Here is a 23,285-nt window from a genome sequence, read left to right as displayed (position 1 = left end):
TGCAAATCACTCTTTCATCAGCCTCCATACAATCACCACACCACTTCTACATCTAACCGTTTAGTCAAGGAACCCTTGTAAATCAGATACCTTTGGAAAATTATAATAGTTTACTTCAAATCGAAGCTTTTTATTTGAGTCGTCGAGATCCTGACCTGCACGGCGGCTACAGAGCCACTAATACACGGTGTTTTTTCAACCTTTAGCTATAGTTTGCGAGATGAATGTAATATATTCATAGCTGCTTTTAATAGGTCCAATCTGAAAATGGCAAAATAAATAGCAAAAGTATATCAGTCGGCCTATTTAAAGTCATCAGACGGGGCGATGTTACTTTTAGTAATATAGCCGGCTCAAACCGGCGAAGGGTAAGTTGTATGTCAGTAGTGCGCATGTCAGTCGGGCTTGTCGCGCTTGCCGCGGTTGCGCGGCGGCGCGGGCAGCTTCTTGTGCACGTACTTGACGTGCGTGTGCACGGAGCCGGACTGCATGAACGCCTTGCCGCATATCTCGCACGCGTATGGTTTCTCACCTGTGTGTACCCTACGCAGATTAAGTTTCGTTAAGATTTTTGTAGATAGAAATGACGTGTGATATCACAATTGGCATCACAAAGTAAATAAATAGTCAAAATTCGTTTAACAACTCGATACATTTTGGAAGTTTCAAGCGATAAGCCGTACAGACAATATTATACCTATACTCACGTACTCAAGCCAGCGATATGTATGTAATGTACTTATGTATGTGACGTGTAGGCCCGCATGATGGTAATCAGTCTCCGTAGCCTATGGACGCCTGCAACTTCAGAGGTGTTACATAGGTACGCGTCGCTGACCCTAACAGTCCGCACCCTCGTTGAGCTCTGGTAACCTTACTCACCGGCAGGAACACAACACTATTAGTAGGGTCTAGTGTTACTTGGCTGCAGTTTTCTGTAAGGTGGAGGTACTTCCCCAGTTGGGCTCTGCTCCAGATCTAGGTCTCAACAGCTTGTTATGCTTTTGATCATAGTATAAGATACGATTTTGAAGATCGCTCACGCTGATTGGTGCATGTGTAATGAAGTGAAGGTCGTGCGTGAGATGCGCGCCAATGACAGACACGATCGTCAAGGTCGTAACAAAACCAGATCCCAATGGTTAGGTACATTTGGAATCGACTCCCTGGCCTTGTCTCTATATTTATCTTATAGTTGACCGTGCGTGAACTAATACATCAAAACAATTCTCGCGAAATTATCATTACACCTACAGCAGTTAATTAGATAAAACAACGTGACGTCAGATATTTTTAACCGACTTCAATGTCATAGAAGGAGGAGGTTCTGTATTCGGTTGTGACTATTTTTTTTTCTGTGTACGTTGACCGATTACTCCGACATCCGTAGTCCGATTTGAGTAATTCTTTTTTTGTTTGAAAGGAGCTACCTCCGAGTTGGTCCCATTTTAATTTGGTTCTGTTCTGATGATGGGATCCATGAGGAATTGAGGGAACTCCTCAATTTTTAAAGGCACATGCATGGTGTTTTGGCGTTTTCTTAAGCAACTCGAGCATTTTCTCCCGAAGACCAAGAATTTGATGAAGTAGACCCGATGATGATGATTATTTTGATGATAATGATGATGATTTCTTTAAATGTAAGTATGTTCAGCGATTAGTCCGGCACCTGTGATCCGATTTGAGTAATTCTTTTTTTGTTTGGAAGAAGTTACCTCCAAGGTGTTTCCGTATTATTTTTGGTTCTGGTCTGATGATGGAATCCATGAGGAATTGAGGGAACTCCTCAATTTTTAAAGGCACTTTTTAAGTGATTTCGGGGTTTTCTAAAGTAACTCAAGCATTTGCTTCCGAAAACCACCAATTTGATGTACTGCAACTGTAGCCTTACCACGAGTTTGACATTGACATATTCGCTAACGCCTTATGCATCTAAATGTAACTTTTTATGCATCTCGCTCACACTAAGGTTAGTACGAGCGAGATGCATAGGAAGTAAGTTACACACATGCTAGCGAATATATCAATGTCAAACTCGTGGTAAGCTGGTAAGGCTACTGATCGGGGGTTAGGGTTAGGAGTTAAGGGGTCAGGGATTAAGGGGTCGGGGAATGGCGGTTGAAGGGTTGCTAGTTCAGGATCGAGGGGTTCCTGGATCAGGGGTTGATGTGCTGTGAGGTTGAGTGATCGGGGGGCTGAGGGATTGGGTCAGTGGCGGGGCGGGCGGATGGATTTAGTTGACAGGAATTATAATTTCCCAGACGGACTCGAGAAAATTCCTGATTACATATTTACTAAAGTAATAGGTACCTACACGAATTTAGTGTTAAACATGATCTTGTTTTTCATTCATGCGTCGCGCTCTTAACAATGCGTTCAAACTAAAAATGGTAAATAAAAACTTTTTACAAAAAAAATTAAACCGACTTCAAAAAGGATGAAATAAAATATTATCCTTTTTTATGTCTATGCGTTACCAACTGATATGTTTGAAGTCGGTGCCAAGCCAAGTAGTAACAATACCAGTCAAAAATAATCAGCTTTAGGGGTCATCCATTAATTACATCACACGTTTAGGGGGAGGGAGGGGGTCAAGAAAATGTGACATGTTGTGACAAGGGGGAGGGGGGAGTCATAAACTTTGTGACGTCACTTTAACTTCATCAGTAACCGCAAATGTATTTAAATTATTTTATACGCTAATTATCATTTCAATAACAAGGTTTTGAAACGATAATCATTTTCATTCGTTTAATTTTATTTCTTAATCAGTTTTGGGTTATAAAATTACTAATATTTCTTTTGTCAAAAATATTTGGATAAATTATTAAATAAATATTTGCCGATTTCGTTGAAGAAATGTGACGGCAAACCCCTCCCGGTTTGCCAAATGTGACCAAGTGTGACAAGGAGGGGGGAGGGGTAAAAAAACCTAGAAATTCGTGTGACGTAATTAATTGATGACCCCTAACGCATAAATGCGTCCCCCAGACTGGCCCAATGTGTACAGGGGCCTTTAGGGAAGTAGGTCGCCGCCTGCAAGAAAGGGGCCTTGACCCGCGGTCCGGGTTTTTCCTGGTGCAAAGGCTGTTCATCGCAATTCAACGCGGTAACGCAGCAAGTGTGATGGGCACCTTTGCGCCGGGAGGCCTCTTACAGTAGTTTTTATATTCCTTGTTTAATTTTAGATATATTTAGGGTTCTTAGTTTTAATTTAGTTTTATTCATAGATATATTTAGTTCATAATTTATTTATTTCTTATTCGTACTTATTATTAATTTATTATCTTGTACATAACTAAATATATTTATTATTTAAATTGATTAATTTGCGTTTAGATTTTATTTAGTTGTATCCACAGCAACTTGGTATAATATTTTTATCGTCAATATTATTTATAGGTATTAAAAAAAATCCTATTATAAATTAAAACTTATACCTAAACATACTCAATCTTTAATTTAATAAATTACATTAAAATTAACTTCAAACTAATCTTAAGTTAAACTAAGTTAACCACCACGTCACAACTTAGAACTTGAACAACCATCTAAGACTACTACATACTTAAGTTTTAAAACGATACGGCTATTAGAAGTACATACTTAGATACGTTAAATTAAAATATAATTGCAAGATTTTATTACATTGTTACTCGTAAAGTCTGTGCGGAAAGAGAAATCGAGAAATGTATGAGCTCCCTTACATTCTACGACTCTTCTCTTTCCGCATAGACTCTACAAGCGTTGTTAATTGTTAATATATTTTCCCAGTGGCGGATTTGCCCTAAGGCCAAAAGTAGGCCCGGGCCTAGGGCGGCAAATTGTGACAAAAAATTCGCTATTCGCTAGAAATAACTCAAAATGTAGCAGTGGCGGAGCGTCCATAGAACTCGATTCCCATCGGCTTGTCTGATTTTCAGGCTCTTGGGCCATTTTCTTAAAGCTTATGAAGAAAAGGAAGGGCAACTTAGCTACGGCTTGCCTACGAACAATCTAGACGCGCCGCCACTGAAATGTAGTCAATATGATGAGTGCTGAGAAAGGGGCGGCTACAGGGCCCGGCCTTGGGCGGTAAAGAAAGACAAAGTGCATAGCCAACGTGCAATCGTTTACGCTCCGTAGCGAATGTCACTGTCGCACTGATATGGAAGAGTGATAGAGAGATGACTACGATACACTACGGAGCGTTAGCGATTGGCACGTCGGCTACGCGACCAGGTTCACGATGACGCGCCGCAGACGATAGGCGTAGATCAAAGGGTTAATGAAAAAAGCGATTCAATTATAAAATTATTTATTTCATTTATTAAAATTTCATTGTAAAACGATTGCCTCAGCACTTAATACATATATTCGTGTTGTAACAGGCCGCGGCGGCGACACACAGGCATAACTGCGGACAAACAGACATACCGGTTAATACAATACCATACGGTTAATAATATACACCTCGACAAACACAAAGTATAACATATGTACTTCTATAAATCCAAGCAAGCTCCGCGATTGTTGCGTCATTTAAGACCCATTTGAGGCCTGCTTCATACTAACGGCAGTGGGGAGACACTCCTGACTTCGGGCAAACTCGGCACCGTTTGGCTCAGCATTGCTCCTAGCAATTATTAGGGTTGACACAACTTGACGTCCCTTTGCGTGCACGACCACAGATACGATAATGACTTGAATTTTGTCAACCCTAAATAGCCGAAAGGGATAGTGCCATAAGTTAGAAAGGGATATCATGATTCGACCGTGAATCGCTGTCAAACTTCGGGTTTGTAGGAAGTGTCCTTTCTGTAGTACTATTACTTATTCTATGCTAACGAGCGCTTTTTCAACGCGCGTTAAAAAGGCGCTTGAATCTGTCCGCACACTAAATTCGATTTAACGACCAAGGCATCAAGTCGAAAATCCAACAACGCTTGATAAAAACCGCCACCGCCATCGTGTGAATAAGTACACATATAACCATGTGTCATTCAAACGCTTTTTTAACGCGCGTTGAAAAAGCGCTCGTGCCAATGAGGCCTTAGGGTCCTAGCTAAATTGATTGTTCAATTTTTACTCTATACAATTTCGCTTAGAAATCGCGTCGAATGATCGGCCCTATGACAGTTCATTGTTACATTAGCATTGTTACAATAGTTATTTGTTTTACAAGGGGGCAAAGTTGTTTAACCGCTCGTGCTAATATTGATACCCGAGCAAGCGAAAGATTCCAAAATTGAACCTTGAGCGTTGCGAGGATTTCAAAGCATGAGGGTTTAACGAAATTTGCCCCCGAGTGAAACACAACATTTTTCACCACACCAACCTGAAGTAAATATTAAATGTAAAATATCAAACAAAATCAAACCAAATCAAATCCAAATGAATGATATTAAATATTTATCATCCGAAATCATCATTTAAAAGTCAATTCTACCAGCAAACATAAGAAAACAACTCAAAATTTGCATTTAATTATTTTGCCTCACATGTGAATAAAATGCAACTTTACTATCAGTCTTTGAAGTGCAAAGTAAGCCTTTCCGAGCTGGTGTGGTGAAAAACAAATTGTTACATTAGAATCTTGAATAATTTAAACAAAATGAATGGAACTGAAACGTTAGTGACGCCATCTGGCAATAAGATATCAGCTGTCAACTCACCTCTCACTCATTCGCGGACACATCTAAATTAACATTAACATAACTGGCCCCCATATTCTCCCTGTGGCGAGGCGACACCACATGCCTCTTGGCGTTCTCTGTCTCCTCCACGTCCGCGTCGCACACCCCACACTTCAGCTTCCCAAACTCGTAGTACACATACTTGTTCCGCCCCAACATGTTTATATTATGCTTCAACTCCAGGTAGAAACGGAACACGTTTTCAGAAGTGGGCTTATCGGGGAAATGCTCAGCGAACACCAAATGCATCAGCAGGGAGCGAATCGAATTGAAAACCCCTTTGCATGTGACGCAGTTGAACGAAGCACCTTCGCTGTTAAGGATGTAGTTCCCTTTCATGTACACGCTGATTATATCCCCTTTGTTGGCTTTAGTGACAGCTTCGACTAAAGCGTTTTGATGTTGGACACTTGACAAAATATGGGTTATGGCTTCGGAAAGATCGGGGAATGTAGCGTCGCAGTATTCACACTTAATCTCCCCGGCGGTGGTAACTTTATTGTGATGTAGGAGTTCCTTGTCGACGTTTTGCTCGTAGAGCGCAGAACGGATCAACTTAGCGATAGTCTCAATATGGAGATCGCTTTCGAAATGCTCGACGATAGCGGCGAAGGAAGGCAATGCGATGAGTTTGGGGCAGACGGCGCAGACGTAATAGTTGCCGAAACTGGCATAATACTCCGAAGGTCTGCATTGGTTCCTGTACAACAGCTGGAGTTTGTGCGGCGCTGCGTTGCGCAAATGCTTCTTCTGACGGATATGGTTGAAGAGCACCTGTCTGGGGCCTTTTAGAGTCATGTCGCAACAGGAGCAGTAGTTAGCAATCTTTCCAGAAGGCTTGATAAAATTCTCAATAACGACATGGTCTCTGTTGTTCAAAGGCTTCCCAATGCTGGCAAGGAACTTAGCCCAGTCCAAGCTCTTCGGTCCCCATTCATCAGGAATAGCCCCATCTGGGTTATTAGCCTTTACTTTCCGGAATATCTTGTCAGAAAGCTTTCCTAGATGGTTCTCCTCTAGGAGATGGATCACCGCAGCTTCGATGGATTCTACAGAAGTCTTGCACAGCCCGCAGTTCAGTCCGTTGGCGTCCTCACTAATGCTGTGACTGAATAAAAATTTCTGATTCATCTCTTTAATATCCTCTATGTTTCTGTTATCTATGGAAGACGGTATGTGCTTGTCAGCTTGGAGGATAGAAGCTAGGTTGTGGATGTGCGTTTCGCTGAACACATGATTCAAAACGGAATCGTAACGGAATCTAAGAGTGTAATACTCGCAGGCCATGCAGAAAAACGCGCGTTTTCCCGTCCTGTCATCAACTAAAGATAAAAGCTTGTGGTTAAGGAGTAACTTAACGATATAGTTCTCAATGGGTCCGTAGTAACGGTATTTCTTAACTTGATTCTTGTTTGGTTTTTCAGGAGCCTCGTTGTCTTCATTCTCGAAATTTTTGTTCGCGTCAGCAGAGAAATGTTGGTTCACATTGTCTTTAATACTCATAATGATCGGTGCGACAGAGCTCGTGAGAGCTGAGAAGTCCACCTTGTCCTGACAAAGTTTGTCGAATGCCACGCTGTAGAATTTCATCGCGGCGTCAATGCTAGCCTCCGAGTTATCGGGCAAATGTCTAATCAGAGACGCCTCAAGTTTGCTCGAGAACATTCGATCTAATTTCTCAGTAGGCTTGTTGTTCATGATCTGAATCAAATGCGCGGCGATGTCGAGGGACTGCGCCGGTGTCTCACCGCACTCCATGGCTGAGAGCCTCCGAGACATATTCGGCAGTATTATAGGCTCCGCGACATCGATGCTCTCCCGTTTCATGATCTTGGGTTTCGGCATGTGGACCTCCAAGTTGAAATGCTTCTGCAGGGACTCCATCAGCGGCTCCTCGTCGTTCAGCTCTATCTCCACGTTACAGTCGGTACATATATGTACCTGTTGAGCGTTCTCGTCAGACAAAATCTGCTCCGCCTTCAGCAACTCTGGCACCTCGCTCACTGGGAGACTGTTGAAGCGTTGTCTTTGCAGACTACTCTTCTTCTCAGTCGTAAAGATATACTCCACCTCAACGCCTTCGCGTTTTTGAACGAAAACCTTTCTATGGGTCTCGTTCAAGTTGTTCAGATATTTCAAAATGACGGGACTCTCCTGCGTCAGCGGGTGGTAGATGACATTCCGGAAATGTACCGCTAGACGCTTCGCGTCCGTGAGTTTCCGGAAGGAGAGTACGCTGATATCCTCCATCATTTTGGTGACATCCTCAATGGATCTCTCGGTAGCCATATTGGCTTAAAAGATTAAAAAATAAAAACTGTACAATGATATAGACTTCTTGGAATTTTCTGCCAAGATATGAGTCGTTTAGCTAAAGAGCTAATATGCGGAGCTTGAAGCTTGTTGCCCGTACGTGGCCGAGGTTGCGATGAATTTAAGGTCGGAAGAGATTCGTCTAATTTGGATTTTTTTAAAAGCTGGATTCTGTGGACTATCACCGCATTTCAGGATCTGGAATGAGAGAAAAAGCAACATTAGCAATATATCTTCCACGCCTTTGCGTTTTGAAAAGATTTCACATATGACATATCACTTTGATTTCACATATCCTTATATCAGTGACTCTTAACCCGCTTAGCGCCACTTGAACCATCCCACTAACCCGGGGTTAACCGGTTAAACCGATAAAGCAGTGTCTAATCATACTGGTAGCCATGGTAACTCCAGGTTTAACCGGTTAACGCCGGGTTAGTGAATGGTGCAAGTGGCCCTTAACCGGTTAAATAGAACAACCTAACAACTAATATACTTTTCTCAAAAATGGACGGCAAAGTCGACTTTGCCGTTTAAAAAATAAGTCGCGAAGCGCGTAGTTTATGGTCAGTCAAAAATTAAAAAGTTAAAAACATTACAGTCTCGATTTTGGGACTGCAATGTTGCATACAAATTCCATTATTTGTCGAGTTCCAAACTTTTTAAAAGTTGAAATGGCCATATCAAATGAAGGCACAGGCCCATTAAACAGCCAAACAGATGATTAGTACCGCGACTATTTACCTGTCTCAAATAGGTTGGCGTATTTTCGGCAGAAAAATACACTTCTACTTTTTTATTAAAAAAATAAAAAGGCGGCAAAGCTAATTTTTTCAATTGTTTCTACTTTTTTCTGTGAAAATATATACGTAAGAACGTTGCTTTTGTAAAATGTTTCTATGATATTTATATTTCTTGCACCATTTTTGAGAAAAGCACTATATATGACTCGGCTGGAAGGCTACTTGCTGGCTTCGGATTCAATTAAACGGACTCCCAAGGTCGTCCGTTTAAACCGAATCCTCAGCCTGCAAGTAGCTACTTCCGAGCCTCGACAATAATGTACTATTAATTTGGCATAACATAAACTTGTCTTACGAGCACTGAAAGGTTATGAATCCCTGGTTTCGATGTAAGATTTAAATATTGTGTCTGAAATCGCATTATAGTACTTATCTTTATGTTTGTATGGTTAAATATGTCAACATTGTGATTTAAATATGCGAATTTGAAAAGCAAAGCGCTAAATCTAAACACGGTGAATAATATTCTGATACCTTGACTACGTTACGATCGAGAAAATGCGTTCGTGTCGTAAAAACCGGCCAAGTGCGAGTCGGACTCGCGCACGAAGGGTTCCGTACCATTACGAAAAAACGGCAAAAAAAATCACGTTTGTTGTATGGGAGCCCCGCTTAAATATTTATTTTATTTTGTTTTTAGTATTTGTTGTTATAGCGGCAGCAGTAATACATCATGTGTGAAAATTTCAACTGTCTAGCTATCACGGTTCATGAGTTGCAGCCTGGTGATAGACAGACGGACGGACAGCGCAGTCTTAGTAATAGGGTTTTACCCTTTAGGTACGGAACCTTAAAAAGATGGCGGGTGCATGGAAAACTCTTAATTAACACTTTAAACTCTCGCGTTTTGTACACATATTTAATGCTACATATTAACGGGTCTACCGTGATATAAATTCATTTTTTTTTTACGTTAACCACACTGGTGTTTAACCGTGACCACAGCTGGTGAACCCAGCAGAAACGTCGGATTTAAGGTAAAAATAATGAATTCATATCGCGGTAGACCCGTTCATGTCATTAAATACAGAAAACTCTTATTTCTAGGGTTCCACAACAAATGACAATTAGAACCATTATGATCCATGTGTTATTTTAACTTCACTAGATTACTGAATGTTTAAATGCTTTTTTATCTAAAAAATGCCCTCTCATATTTTATTGTGTTTAAAAATAAAGATAAACCAGATTACTAGACTGATAAGTAAATCGTAGTGCTATCTGAGAGATAATATATTTAATTTAATGCACATAACGAGTACATATAATCACTGATTTTACGTTTACGCATGTTTACGGCAACTAATTATTATTCGTTTATCTAACAATAGAATATATATAGTTTCAAGGGCGATTCCGAAAATTTCTAGAGTTAGACCAAGATAAGCCTGCAACGATTTTGATAGTAGGTACACGCAGTGCAAGTGTTATTTATACGTCATATTTTCATTGAAGTTTGACGTTCAAAATAACACTTGCACTGCGTGTGATATCAAAATCGTTGCAGACTTGACTTGGTCTGACTCTAGCTATAACTTCACTACTTGATATAGTACCTAGTATCTAGTAACGTTAGAATTAATTTTTGACAATTATGAATTGGCAGTTATGAAGTACTAATTCTACGCAGACAAATTCCTGGGCAAAAACTAGTCGGAATATAATTTTAAATTTACCGTCACCTTCTTCCTAATTCTGGATATCAGTTTGAATTATATAATCACCACAAAAAGGTAATCTAGATTAGATATCAAGTTATCTAGGCCCCAACAGGTGACGACTGTTATTTGTGTACCACGTCGCACCGCGTGGCAAGCGTGGCAGACGTTTTGACGTAATGTGCCAAGGGCGCTCAAGTAAACAACAGTACACTTGTAATATAGTCGGAGCAACTTAAGGGGCTAGCCGAGGTTTACATCGATTTCTGACAAGTTTTGAATCGTATCTCCCACTTTTGCGCTACAGCACAGAATAAATAATAGTACTATACAGAAGACTCACTTTCTAACAAAACGCGTCTGTTACGATCAGGACAGACAGGTATGGCCGCTAGCTAGCCACCAAAATTGGTGTGGAACGGATGTAGTCTTAGCTACCTGTAGCAAAGCGACGAAATCGCGTAGTGAGCCACGCCTGGCTACAGATAGATTTATAAGACAAACGGCTATCGGTTCTTCAATCTTTTATCTTCATTCTTGTCTACCGGATTTTGAAAGAAATTAATACTTATTATTTATGATTTTTTTTAAACATTGTCAGGCGTGACTCACTCCGCGATTTCGTCGCTTTGCTATGTACCGGTAGCTAAAAGTACATCCGTTCCACACCAATTTTGGTGGCTAGCCATAAGCAGTGCGTGGCGCTGTCGCCACCTAGCGGCCATATCTGTCCTGATCGTAACAGACGCGTTTTATTAGAGAGTGAGTCTTCTCTGTACCTAGTACTATTATTTATTCTGTGACATTGTCTAAAAAGCACTTTGTTCGTATCTAGATTGCTGTGAAGGATCTTACATACTTATACGAAATCTACATATTTGGGTTCGGTTTTAATTTTAAACTAATTAACACAAGTTATGGCCAGAAAACTAGTTTTTTAGCCTAAAATTGTTCAACTTTGATGACAAAAATATCTCGAAGACAATGAACTTGGAAGTACATATGGGATACTATATTGCTTAAACCCGTTGCTGTTGATATGATATTGATAAGCTACAAAAAACATTAGAAAACTAAGGGGTTCAGATCGAAGGTGAATGGCGTGGGGGAGCCCCTTAAGGCGAAACTTGACGAAAGTGGACGACCGCTCCGAAATCGCCTTTCCATACAAACGTAGTCCCCATTTTCCTCTCTGGACATTATTGAAAATACTTTGACACAATTTGATGCAGTGAATTTTATCAACATTATCAGCCTCAGCTATAGCGCCCTACGTTAGATTTTTTTCGATTTTTTAATTATTAGCGGTAGATTAGCATTAGAAATAAGGTAAACAATCTTGATGTGTCTTTTAATTAAAAAACACATTTTAAAAATAAGTTACGGCAAATATGTAACAATGATGAATCTAATACGGCCATTTATGTTCTTCTGCTTTCATAAGTAATAGTTATTGATTTTGTAAAAAGCGTTTTTCAATTAAAAGACATGCTAAAGAAAACGAACTATAGTAGCTTATATAAATGATGTAACACGAAAAAAAATGAATAAATTGAAGCCACATGACACAACACAACCATTAGACATTTTCCTGTTTTGAACTGCTAATATTAAAATTCAGTAGTAAATAATTGACTTATTATTTTTACCATTTTACCTATTACATGCATTCATTGTATAGCTTCTGTATTCAGCTTCTTGCGCACTGGGCCAGGGTACACTCAGTGGTGGCTACATACACATGAGTGTATGTAGTTATTACTGGTGTATGTGCCTGGCTCCTGTCAAACACTAAGTATAAGTAGTTCATATTATTAGTGTTCCGTACAAAACTTTGTATTTAAGTTAAATTTAGTTTGTAGTTAGTTAGTTTTTTGGTTATAAGGACCAAGGCCTGAAATAAATGATTTTTATTTTATTTTATTTTTATTATTATTTATATAAAATATATACATGGTGACCTAAAAATAACTGCATTCCCGTTGCCAGGGAGGTTTTGGGATTATACTGAGCAACTTTTACTATGGGACCAACCCCGAAATCGCGCTCGGTTTCCATATATTATTAGTTATAGTGTATGGGCTTTACTAAAATGACTATACAGTAAATATACTTTGTTTGTACACCTGCAAAGGGAGTTTTGGTGAGACCAATGTATAGAAAAATAACTAGTCCATACCTTCCATGTAACTAACATCTCACAAACAATGAAAAATATGATTATACAGCTGTGTGCAATATACATAATATATAATAGCGGTCAATAAGAAAATTCATTAAGGGAAAACCATAACATTAGAATTTAGATCAATCTAATTCTAACATTTTTAATAATTTTAAATACAATATACATGGATAACATCCATAACTCATGAAAAATATTCGTGATAAACATCCAAATAAATGCTCTTACCGGGATTTGAACTTGGGACCTCCTGCTTTGCAGGCAGGGTCACTGCCAGCTAGGCTAGGAGGTTGTTATACTAAACTTTACCAGTCAGACCAATAGGAACAATCAAACTGCCCTGTTAGTTTATGACTGCGTGACAAAACCGGTAAAAAAAAAAGTTTATGACTGATAAAAACGATATTTTAGGGTACCTAGCCAAGATGCTAATAGTTTATGCTATGACAGCGAAACTATCTGTCTCTCTAGCACACTAATAACTAATAGTGATAGAGAGACAAAGCGTTTTGTTGTCGTCATTGGCATCTTGGCTAGACCCGCAGTACTGAACTAACCCATTCAGGAAATAAATAAGGATAAATAATAGAAATATTATCATAAGGGTATAAAAACAACAATACTAAGTTTAAATTATTAAAAGTGTTCAACTGCATAGTATTTAAAATTAACATAAACATTAAAAAATAACAATATAAAAGTAAGACAATCCAATGCCTATAAAACTGGCTCAAGGTAGGTAAAATCATAGAGTAATAACTAGCTAGCAGTACTGATATATTCCGCCACTTTACACTAGATATCCACTACGAAATAACGCGCGTTTTGGTAAGAAAGCTGATGTATGGAGTTACCACTCTTTCTTTACTTATATTACTATATGGTAAAATGTGTTGTGGGTTGTATATAACCCATTAGTTCCAAACCGATAATGATAGTTTATTATTCAAGTAGGCATATTACAATGCTCTTCAAGTAGACATATTACAATGCTCCTATGAACGTCCTATAAACTGACGGGTAATTACCTCCTCCAATACGCTAACAAAAAAAATATATTTAATCATTTAACCTGCTTACAAAATTTCATGAGAATCGGTTGAGTTTTGGAGAACATCTAGATGGGATAAATTTGTTTTTTTTTTGCAGCCATATCTGATGCTATCATTCATATGGTTGTGTTGAGTTTGTGTGTTGCCCACAAATAAAAATTGCAGCACATTGGTGAAGATGACATTTGCAACAATATCTAAACTCAGTGTATTTTGATTTTGATTTTGATTTGTAACAAAAATAATTAATTACAAGCCTAATTTGTTTTTGAAAAATATGTATTTAATATAAACACACTTATAATATTAAGGAAATGTGTCAAGTGAATTAAATATTGTTTCCGCGTGGCATTTTCCGTAGTGTAAAGATAAATATTTTCCTAATTAATTGCACATTTGTATTTGTGTAATATAATAAATTCTATAATATAATGAAATAAATCCAAGTCAAATTAAATTCACTCTACTCAGAACTTGCTCTAAACAAGGCATAGTAAATTTAAAAAAATTAGCATAACAAAAGAGGTTATTCAACCTACTTACTTAATTTTCCTCTAAGTTGGTACAGAACATACACAAGTGTGTTTTCAAATCAATATTTTATGGATTAAAAACGGTAAATTATACAAAAAACACGGGCTAAGCCACATGCACGTTGGTAATGTATGCGACAAGAATGTATTTACATGAAAAAAAAATGGAATATACACTCTTACTATCGTGTTTTCTTAATCTAGATATGGGAAAGAGATTACACGAAAACAATGTTTTAAGGAGCAAACACTGATTGTAAGACCACGTTTCCACCATTTATAATATAAACGCATAACAGACATTGTTACATTTAGCACCGAAACTGGTAAACAACGATAATTCATAAAATAAATACATTCCAAAAGTTAGGTTAGAATGACTTAGCACTGTGCAACTTTGGTAGAAATTTACATGTTCATATATTTAGAATGACGGGGAATATTGAACGGGCACTGTATTTACCTTTAGATCTTGATTTTGTGCATGGCAGCAGGTACCGCCTTTACTTTTGTACGGGCACTCGGTGACAGTCGGAGGGTGACATGACAGTACAGTGACAACGGGCAACGTGATTGAACCGCATTGCGGCGGGTGGCGGGGTAATTATGTTTACCCCGAAAGTGGGGTAAACACTTTTTAATGTATTTTATGTAAGTAGTTACTAGTGCATACAAACTTAATATACATAACTAGAAAAAAAAAACATAATTAAATAACTAACCTACAAAATTTAAAAACTAAATCTAAAAATAAATAAAACTAAACTTAAAATAAAAAAAATAAAAAAAAATTACAAAATATCCCCCTGCGGAATGGTGCCGTAGATGCTGGCAGCATTTCCTCGCTGTATCGCAATACTTATTCTTTGTGCGAGGAAGCTGCCAGATCTACGGTCACCAGTGGCGTCAGCTATCCTTTTTGATAGTTCCTTAAAAAGGGTAGACGCGTTCGGACCCCACGGGCCAAGGGTCTCGACACCAAAAGGTACGAAATCGTATTCGGGGCCGAGACCCCTATATTTGGTCTTTTTCAATTTTTCGGCCGCCTCTGCTGCCGCGCCGGCTTTTGAAGTAGTGCCATGGAGATGAGACGGGGCTAGGGTGTCCACACAGGTGGCGTCCCACACCAGCACCCGACCCATCTTCCACGGAATTAGTGACATTCCGTCTGGTCTCTTACCATCGTCTCTTACAAGTAAGCATATTTGAAGTTTTGACATATATTGTTTTAATAATTCCTAAGCCAACTGTGAGAAACAATAGTAGATTGTTAACCAAGGGATGAAAGGCACTCATTTCTGCCGAAGTAGTCAATAGCCCGAGGCTGAAATGATGCCTTTCACCCGAGTTAAACACTCTACTTTTCATTTCGAATACTAGTTAAGTAAAATACATGTGTTTTTTTTTAAACATGAATAAGTGTAAATTTTTATAGTATTTTTTGAGGGTACTTTCAATTAACAATTTAGGCACAAGTATCGTTATTTATGGAATAGGGAGTCAAATATCAGAATGGAAATTGTATATCAAATGCACTATCGACAACTACTTCACAATAAAGTAGATGGCGCATCCGTGCTTGAGAGAATGGGACTGCAAGTGCCGCGGGCGAACGTCGCAACAGGCGTGCCGGGCGGGTGTGGCGGCGCGGGCGGCGCGGTGCCGGCGCGGCGGCGGCGGCGCCTGTTCGCGGGCAACGGCGCGCGCACGCAGCGAGGCGCCCACGCTCCCACCGCTCGGGCCCGAACTGCTCTTAACCGCATCATACTGGAGTCAGATGATGTAGATATATTTGCTGATAGTGCTGGTGTATTTGACAGGAAACTGATAAGGTGCATAGAAAATATTATAATGTAAAAATGCGTCCCGGATCTCATTGTTATAAGTTTATTTGTTGTTGTATAAATATTTTTTTGAATTTTAATATTATTATGTAATATACCACATAAGTGCTTTGGTGTCATACTGTTAATTTATGTGTAAAGTTTAATAAATAAATAAATAAATCCATTTATACCAAAATTTCAATTGATTATCGTATAAAATAAAATTTAATCGTACTTGGAACCTAAAATGCTCTAGTGCAGAAACGTATCATTTTCTGCACACCTTTTAGAACAACAATGACCCTCTTTCGGAGCATGAGAAATGAAAACGTGTTTACCTGTAATTTGCCCTAAAAATTCAGCCGTAACAACGAAGTGAACTCAGAATGAGGTAAAAACCGGGCAAGTGCGAGTCGGACTCGCGCACGAAGGGTAAAAAAAGCAAAAAAAAACGGTCACCCATACAAATACTGACCACTCCCGACGTTGCTTAACTTTGGTCAAAAATCACGTTTGTTGTATGGGAGCCCCATTTAAATCTTTATTTTATTCTGTTTTTAGTATTTGTTGTTATAGCGGCAACAGAAATACATCATCTGTGAAAATTTCAACTGTCTAGCTATCACGGTTCGTGAGATACAGCCTGGTGACAGACGGACGGACGGACGGACGGACGGACGGACGGACGGACAGCGAAGTCTTAGTAATAGGGTCCCGTTTTACCCTTTGGGTACGGAACCCTAAAAATTCCTCCTGTCCAATTTCTTTATGTTATGTGCTTTGCGTCTCACTCTGTCATTAAGCAAAAGACGAGACGCAAACACACATTGGAGCAAGATATTGGATAGATGGAATACCATCCTTACAGACAAGTTGGGCAAAGCAATAACAGTGCATTACACTACGCGTTCACTTGGGCTTAGACTTATCAGGGCACCGTCACTACCAAAGTCTTATTACATTGCCCTAACTTAAGGTAAGGGTCCTTTGAAAAATGTAAGTGTAAAAGTATTTATAAATGCAACCTTTTGTAGGAATACATTTTCAGTTTTTCACCATCTTTCAACGGTCACATGGTCAATACACTATCCGTCGCTTTCTGTCTACAATACAAACCAAAAATAAAACAAATGGGCGCTAACCACTGATGATGATACATTCCTTTTAGTACTTAATAACATTTGGAAATTATTAATGGATCAAAACTCTCGTTTATTTATTTTTTGATTGAAATAGGGAAAACAGATTTTAAACTGCAGCAACATTATAAAAACTGCGATCAGTTTAACATAAATTTTCCGCCTTCGTTTAATATTGTTGAAAATGAAAATATGATACGAAGTAATTTTAATGTAAATTTTAACATATTAAATAAAAGATACTGTCTATAAATGAAAGCGACATTCATTTGACATTCACCTTCATATTAAACTCCTCATCGATATGAGTCAGTGATAGATAGAAAATGTAAAATGTATGGGACACAGTTGTATTATTTAATGAATAAATAAGTAGATATGCGACCATGAATTTAAATGACTGTTTACTTAATCGATACATATATTTTCACCCGACTACACTTTTCCATAGGTAAGGTAGGTACTTATCCGCAGACGGTTTGCATATGTCGGCGGCCGATCGTAAGCCCCCATTCGCACGACAGCTTTTTCAACGCGCGTTAAAAAAGCGATTGAATCTGTCCACACTCTAAATTCGATTTAACGACCAAGGCCTAAAGTCGAAAATCCAACATCGCTTGATAAAAAGCGTCACCTCTGTCGTGTGTATACATACATGGTTATCCATTTGTGTCATTCAAACGCTTTTTTAACGCGCGTTGTAAAAGCTCCCGTGCGAATGGGGGCTAAGAGCATATTAAAGGGGCCCACTGATTAACAGTTCGCCGGAGGGTATCGGCCTGTCAGTTGTTCGGAACTGTCAAAATTTTGTTCTAACTGACAGGCCGATACCGTCCGGCGGACTGTTAATCAGTGGGCCCCTTTACACCATTGCGCTCGAGTCAAAGACAAGTTAAAAAACGGGATAGCCATCTCCAAACAAATTCTCGTTTCTCGTCATGCATCAGTTTACTAAATTCTTTTTCTCAAAAATGGACGGCAAAGTCGACTTTGCCGTTTAAAAAATAGGTTGCGAAGCGCGTAGTTTATGGTCAGTCAAAAATTAAAAAGTTAAAAACATTGCAGTCTCGATTTTGGAACTGCAATGTTGCATACAAATTCCATTATTTGTCGAGTTCCAAACTTTTTAAAAGTTGAAATGGCCATATCAAATGAAGGCACAGGCCCATTAAACAGCCAAACAGATGATTAGTACCGCGACTATTTAGCTGTCTCAAATAGGTTGGCGTATTTTCGGCAGAAAAATACACTTCTATTTTTTTATTAAAAAAATAAAAAGGCGGCAAAGCTAATTTTTTCAATTGTTTCTACTTTTTTCTGTGAAAATATATACGTAAGAAAGTTGCTTTTGTAAAATATTTCTATGATATTTATATTTGTTGCACCATTTTTGAGAAAAGCACTATATATGACTCGGCTGGAAGGCTACTTGCTGGCTTCGGATTCAATTAAACGGACTCCCAAGGTCGTCCGTTTAAAACGAATCCTCAGCCTGCAAGTAGCTACTTCCGAGCCTCGACAATAATGTACTATTGTAATCCGTTGATAATTTAGATCCATATATTAGGGTTGTACTCGCAATGCCATAATAAGCAGTAGCATAAGCATTCTCCGTAACCTATGGACGCCTGCAACTCCAGAAGTGTTACATGTGATGTGCGTTGCCGACCCTAAGCCCCCATTCGCACGACAGCTTTTTCAACGCGCGTTAAAAAAGCGCTTGAATCTGTCCAAGCTCTAAATTCGACTTAATGACCAAGGCTTAAAGTCGAAAATCCAACAACGCTTGATAAAAAGCGCCACCGCTATCGTGTGAATACATACATGGTTATCCATTTGTGTCATTCAAACGCTTTTTTAACGCGCGTTGAAAAAGCTGCCGTGCGAACGGGGCCTTATACTCCGCACCCTCATTAAGCTTTGGCAAACTTAATCACCGGCTAGAACACAACACACAACACTTGACCGTAGGGTCTAGTGTTGTGTGTTGTGTTGTGTGGGAAGTAGTTCCCCAGTCGGACTCTGCTCTAGATCTGGAATGCCATCGGCTATTCTGTGCCTGTGGTAAGGCACGGGTCTCGATCGGTCGATTTGATCATCCCGTCTGGATACCGCTTTAGATTTCAGACTTTTACTGTTTTAACAATTAAAATTTGATTAATATGAAAGTTCTTTTTTTCCTCGCAAGTGTGTTGAAAAACGTCATATGAAACACGTTGCATTGCTCACACATCGGCTTTCTTATTGCGCAATTCGGGTCCTTATTTTTCCTTTAAGTTAGTCAAACCAATTTGTCAGTCAGTAAGAACCAGGAAATCTATACTCATCCTTTTTTTTTAGGTGCTAGTACTAGTGTAAGACAAAGAAAGTATGATTCTCTCTGTCTATGATTGAACTGAGACAGTCCTTTGACAAACTATGTTTATAGAATTTATTACTTGATATTACGAGGGTATTACAAATTCACCATATTTATACGACCAAAATAATACATTCAATATTTCAAATACCAAGTGTGTCATATCGAAACAGGTGTGTAAACAATGCTATATATTCAATTTAGGTATAAAAAATAAGAATATCAAATGGTAAGGATTTCAGATATGTTATGTTGTGTTATGTTATATACCTAATCTAATATCTAATGGGATTGGCAAAGGCAAACTGTCAAAGGTTTGTATAGATGGCACCAGCATAGGTTTTATAACTTGGTCAAGCAGATCTTGTCAGTAGAAAAAGGCGGCAAATTTGAAAAAGTAGGCGCGAAGGGATCTCGTCTCATAGAAAATTTGAATTTCGCGCCTTTTTCTACTGACATGATTTGCTTGACCGTCTATATTTGTCTTTATTCACGGACCTATATAGAGAGTATTATTATTATATAAACTTCCTGTCTTTATTAAGATTTGGCTTAAAGACCTTGCAGCCAGGCCATAGCATTCCAAAAAAAAAAAAGAATTTGACACTATGCGTAGGATTGACAGTGACAGATAAAACGCCTCCATAAAGAAGATTCAGTTCTATTATAATAAAATTATAACAAGGATTTTTGCCGATTTATACAAATGTAGTTAAAGTAACCGTTACAAAATGAAGAAATCTGAGCGTTCTGCTAACGCAGACACGTCCAGCGAGGTTGTGCTATGCGAACCGGACGAAACGACCTGTTTAGTTTGCTTCGCCGAATTCCTCGATCCTGACGATTTGGCGCTCCACATACAGCAAGTACATCCATCTGGGAAGCTAGTAGAATGTCAGTTTTGCGATAAAATTGTATCAGATGCGGAGGCTTACGTTTTACACATAAGAGATGCCCATTTACTGGACTTCAAGAGCTGTTTGATTTGCTACAGAATTTTTGCTGATAATACACAGTTGAGGAAGCATGAAGTGAAGCACCCACCGTCCATGCGTGAAGGACCTTTCCCCTGCTCACATTGCGGCCAATTCTTCCTTACCAAATCAGAATTACGCCAACATGAGTTTGTTTCCCATTTTAATTCAGGCGATGGAGTGTTTCTTGACAAATACTTTGCCTTACTGTCATCCGTAATCAACATTAAAGCTAATACATTTATAAAATCGATTGAAAATGAAGTTGAGTTCACTGGGAAGCAGTTTACTTACGTCTGCACATTTTGTAAGAACCGTGACACTGATTTGGAAGCATACGTAATGCATTTAAGAAAGACTAAATGTAGGTCACTTACTTGTGAAAAGTGTTGCTCTGTTTTTAAGAAAAAGGCTGGACTTGCCCTTCATGTAACCAAACGGACGGACTGTAGTTCTGTTATAGAAGAATTATGCAAGCCGATTAAAATTAAACCTAAGAAGTGTGTGAAATGTCAGAAATATTTTGATAGTAAGAGTATGAAAGGTCACATTTGTATTCAGAGCTTGAAATGTTCCCACTGCGAGACTGTGTTTACAACTATGTACGAATTGTCCGAGCATCAGTCTAAGGCGCACCCATTAGCGGTAGAGCTGACCATGTGCAAATTTTGCCGGAAAGAGTGTGTGGGAACGGTTATGTTAGAAAAACATGTCCAAAGATCCCATAGCCATGAGTTACATCTTTATAAATATACATGTTCGTATTGTGATACAACGTTCAAGCACCCACAGCGACTATTCGCACATTATTTTATGAAACATAAAGACATTGAGCCATATCTTTGCAAAATATGCGACACAAAGTTTAGAATACGCAAGTCTTTCACTTTGCATATAAAACTTAAACATAAAAGTGAGGGCTTCGTTGAATTTGATGAAAGACTCCATGTCTTTTTCACTGATAAAAAATCTGATAAACCTTTTCAACCTGTCTCTAAGTATGGCCGAAAACCCCCTGAAACTGATAGAAGCAAAAAACAAAACGATAAAAATCAAGACTTGCAGATGGCAAACATGGAATCAGATGTAAACTTTACTGAGACAGAAGGAAACCAAACGGATGCAAACGAAACAAAAGAAAAGTCAAGCCGGCTTGTCCGTAAGCGTAAGAAACCTGCTGTAGTCTTGGAATTATCTGATTATGACAGTGACGATGAACCCCTTGTAGTCACAAAGAAGAAAGCTAAGCTAAAATCGCAGTTAAGAAAAAGACCACTACAATGGAAGAAGAAAAATCTAAAAAAACCCTCAAAAAGCCAATTTACATGTGACATATGCAAAAAGTATTGTTACACGTTTCAGAACTATCAAAATCATCTAAGTATGCATTTCAAAGATGAGTCTAAAAGGTGTATAAAATGTTCGCTTTCGTTTAAGACTAAAGCTGATCTGGAACGGCACATGAGGGATCAACATTCTAGCTCACGATTGACAGAAACACTGAAGAATATTATAGAAAGAAGAAAGAAAGGGGAACAGACACAGGAGATCTCAGCCACAAAGAAATTCCTCAACACCATAAAGAAAGTCGAAATTGAAAAAGATAATATAATTGCTACTATAAAACCTATTAGTAAAGAATTGTCAGTACAAAAGTTCATAGAAAGTTTTACACCTGAAGGTGGGGAGGTTAAAAATGTTGCAATAACAAATAGTGTTAGCATTATCAAAGTTACTAACCCAGTCCCAAAGGAGCCTGTTATAAAGCTAAACAAATTCAAACCAGCACAAGAAATTGAGGAATCACTCATCGAGCTAGCGATGCCTGTCAAATTTAAAAAGTGTAATGAAAGACACAGTGTCACCGTTAAAAAAGTAAAAGCTATGCCATTCCAAACAAAGATTAACTTCACTTATGATGATGGCAACCAATTTCAAGATGACAATGATTACAACAATGACAATTATGAAGAAGATATTAAAGATAATATTATACCAGAAGCAGAACAAGAAGTAACTCTAGAAGAAACAGCAGAGGTGCCTAAGAGAAATCCGGCAACACATAAAATAGTTATACCAAAACTGCCTAAAGAATTAAAGTCTATAAGGATTGCACATCTTTTACCGGAAGCTCCTTATTATAAAATAGTCAAAATGGATGATATAATGAAGCAACAACATCAACAAGAACCCGTTAAAAAAGACGATCGGAAAGCAAATGCTCCACCCACAGAAGTCAGGTTACCGGACGGGACAAAGTTAGTACATGTCAATCCTCTCGCACATCTTCTCGGAGACAAACCGGTGGAGCAAATCGTGAAACCCAACAAATATTACAAGACCGGCCCGAGAAACTTCCAAGATCTACTAGCAAATGCTTTGAAAAAACTTGATAATCTACCCAGAAAACAGAAACGGAAAGGTGGAAAAACAGAAAATAAAATAGAACTGCCTGAGAAAGAGAGTGAAACTGCTGTTGATGTATCAGATAATGCTCCTCCAGATCTGGACAAAGTTGATCAAACGATCAATGTTGATCCTAATGTTACAGAAGGAAATGTTGATCATCAAACTTTGAATACAGAAAAATAAATAAAAAATTAAAGTGATCACTACTTAAGGGTGGTATTCCATCTGTCCAATATATTAATTGGATATGGATTGGAATGGAATTATTTGAGAAAATAATTATAATGGTAGGATTATACGCTATATGGTACGCTAATATACCTAAGGGGGTCTATACAAGATTACAATCGTACACCGAT

General features: G+C 38.6%; 2 protein-coding genes and 1 long non-coding RNA gene across 3 annotated transcripts in view; 1 reads left to right on the top strand and 2 right to left on the bottom strand.

Moving 5' to 3' along the window:
• The window catches only part of LOC134802524 (uncharacterized), a 139,820-nt gene extending 138,843 nt beyond the window's left edge, over positions 1-977 (bottom strand). Inside the window, exon 1 of the long non-coding RNA XR_010145847.1 lies at positions 874-977. This is a non-coding gene — a long non-coding RNA (uncharacterized LOC134802524). The remainder of the gene's footprint in view (positions 1-873) is intronic.
• Positions 978-4,280: 3,303 nt separating this feature from the next.
• LOC134802290 (uncharacterized) lies at positions 4,281-14,822 on the bottom strand. The gene is made up of 3 exons (XM_063774866.1): positions 14,683-14,822; positions 5,655-8,186; positions 4,281-4,396 (listed from the first exon to the last, which is right to left on the bottom strand). The coding sequence occupies exon 2, from the start codon at positions 7,962-7,964 to the stop codon at positions 5,658-5,660; it is 2,307 nt and encodes a 768-aa protein (XP_063630936.1). The 5' UTR covers positions 7,965-8,186; positions 14,683-14,822; the 3' UTR covers positions 4,281-4,396; positions 5,655-5,657.
• A 5,372-nt stretch (positions 14,823-20,194) lies between these two features.
• Positions 20,195-23,285, top strand: LOC134802245 (zinc finger protein 585B-like). The gene has a single exon (XM_063774832.1). It carries the CDS (start codon positions 20,275-20,277, stop codon positions 23,107-23,109), a length of 2,835 nt encoding a protein of 944 aa, XP_063630902.1. The 5' UTR covers positions 20,195-20,274; the 3' UTR covers positions 23,110-23,285.

The sequence above is a fragment of the Cydia splendana genome, chromosome 24 (assembly GCF_910591565.1).
Source record: "Cydia splendana chromosome 24, ilCydSple1.2, whole genome shotgun sequence".
Taxonomy (NCBI): domain Eukaryota; kingdom Metazoa; phylum Arthropoda; class Insecta; order Lepidoptera; family Tortricidae; genus Cydia; species Cydia splendana.
This window is presented reverse-complemented; position numbering and strand designations above follow the sequence as displayed.

Excerpts from the sequence above, each read along its gene's own strand:
- LOC134802245 (XM_063774832.1), top strand. The coding sequence starts at position 20,275 with ATGAAGAAATCTGAGCGTTCTGCTAACGCAGACACGTCCAGCGAGGTT.
- LOC134802290 (XM_063774866.1), bottom strand. The coding sequence starts at position 7,964 with ATGGCTACCGAGAGATCCATTGAGGATGTCACCAAAATGATGGAGGAT.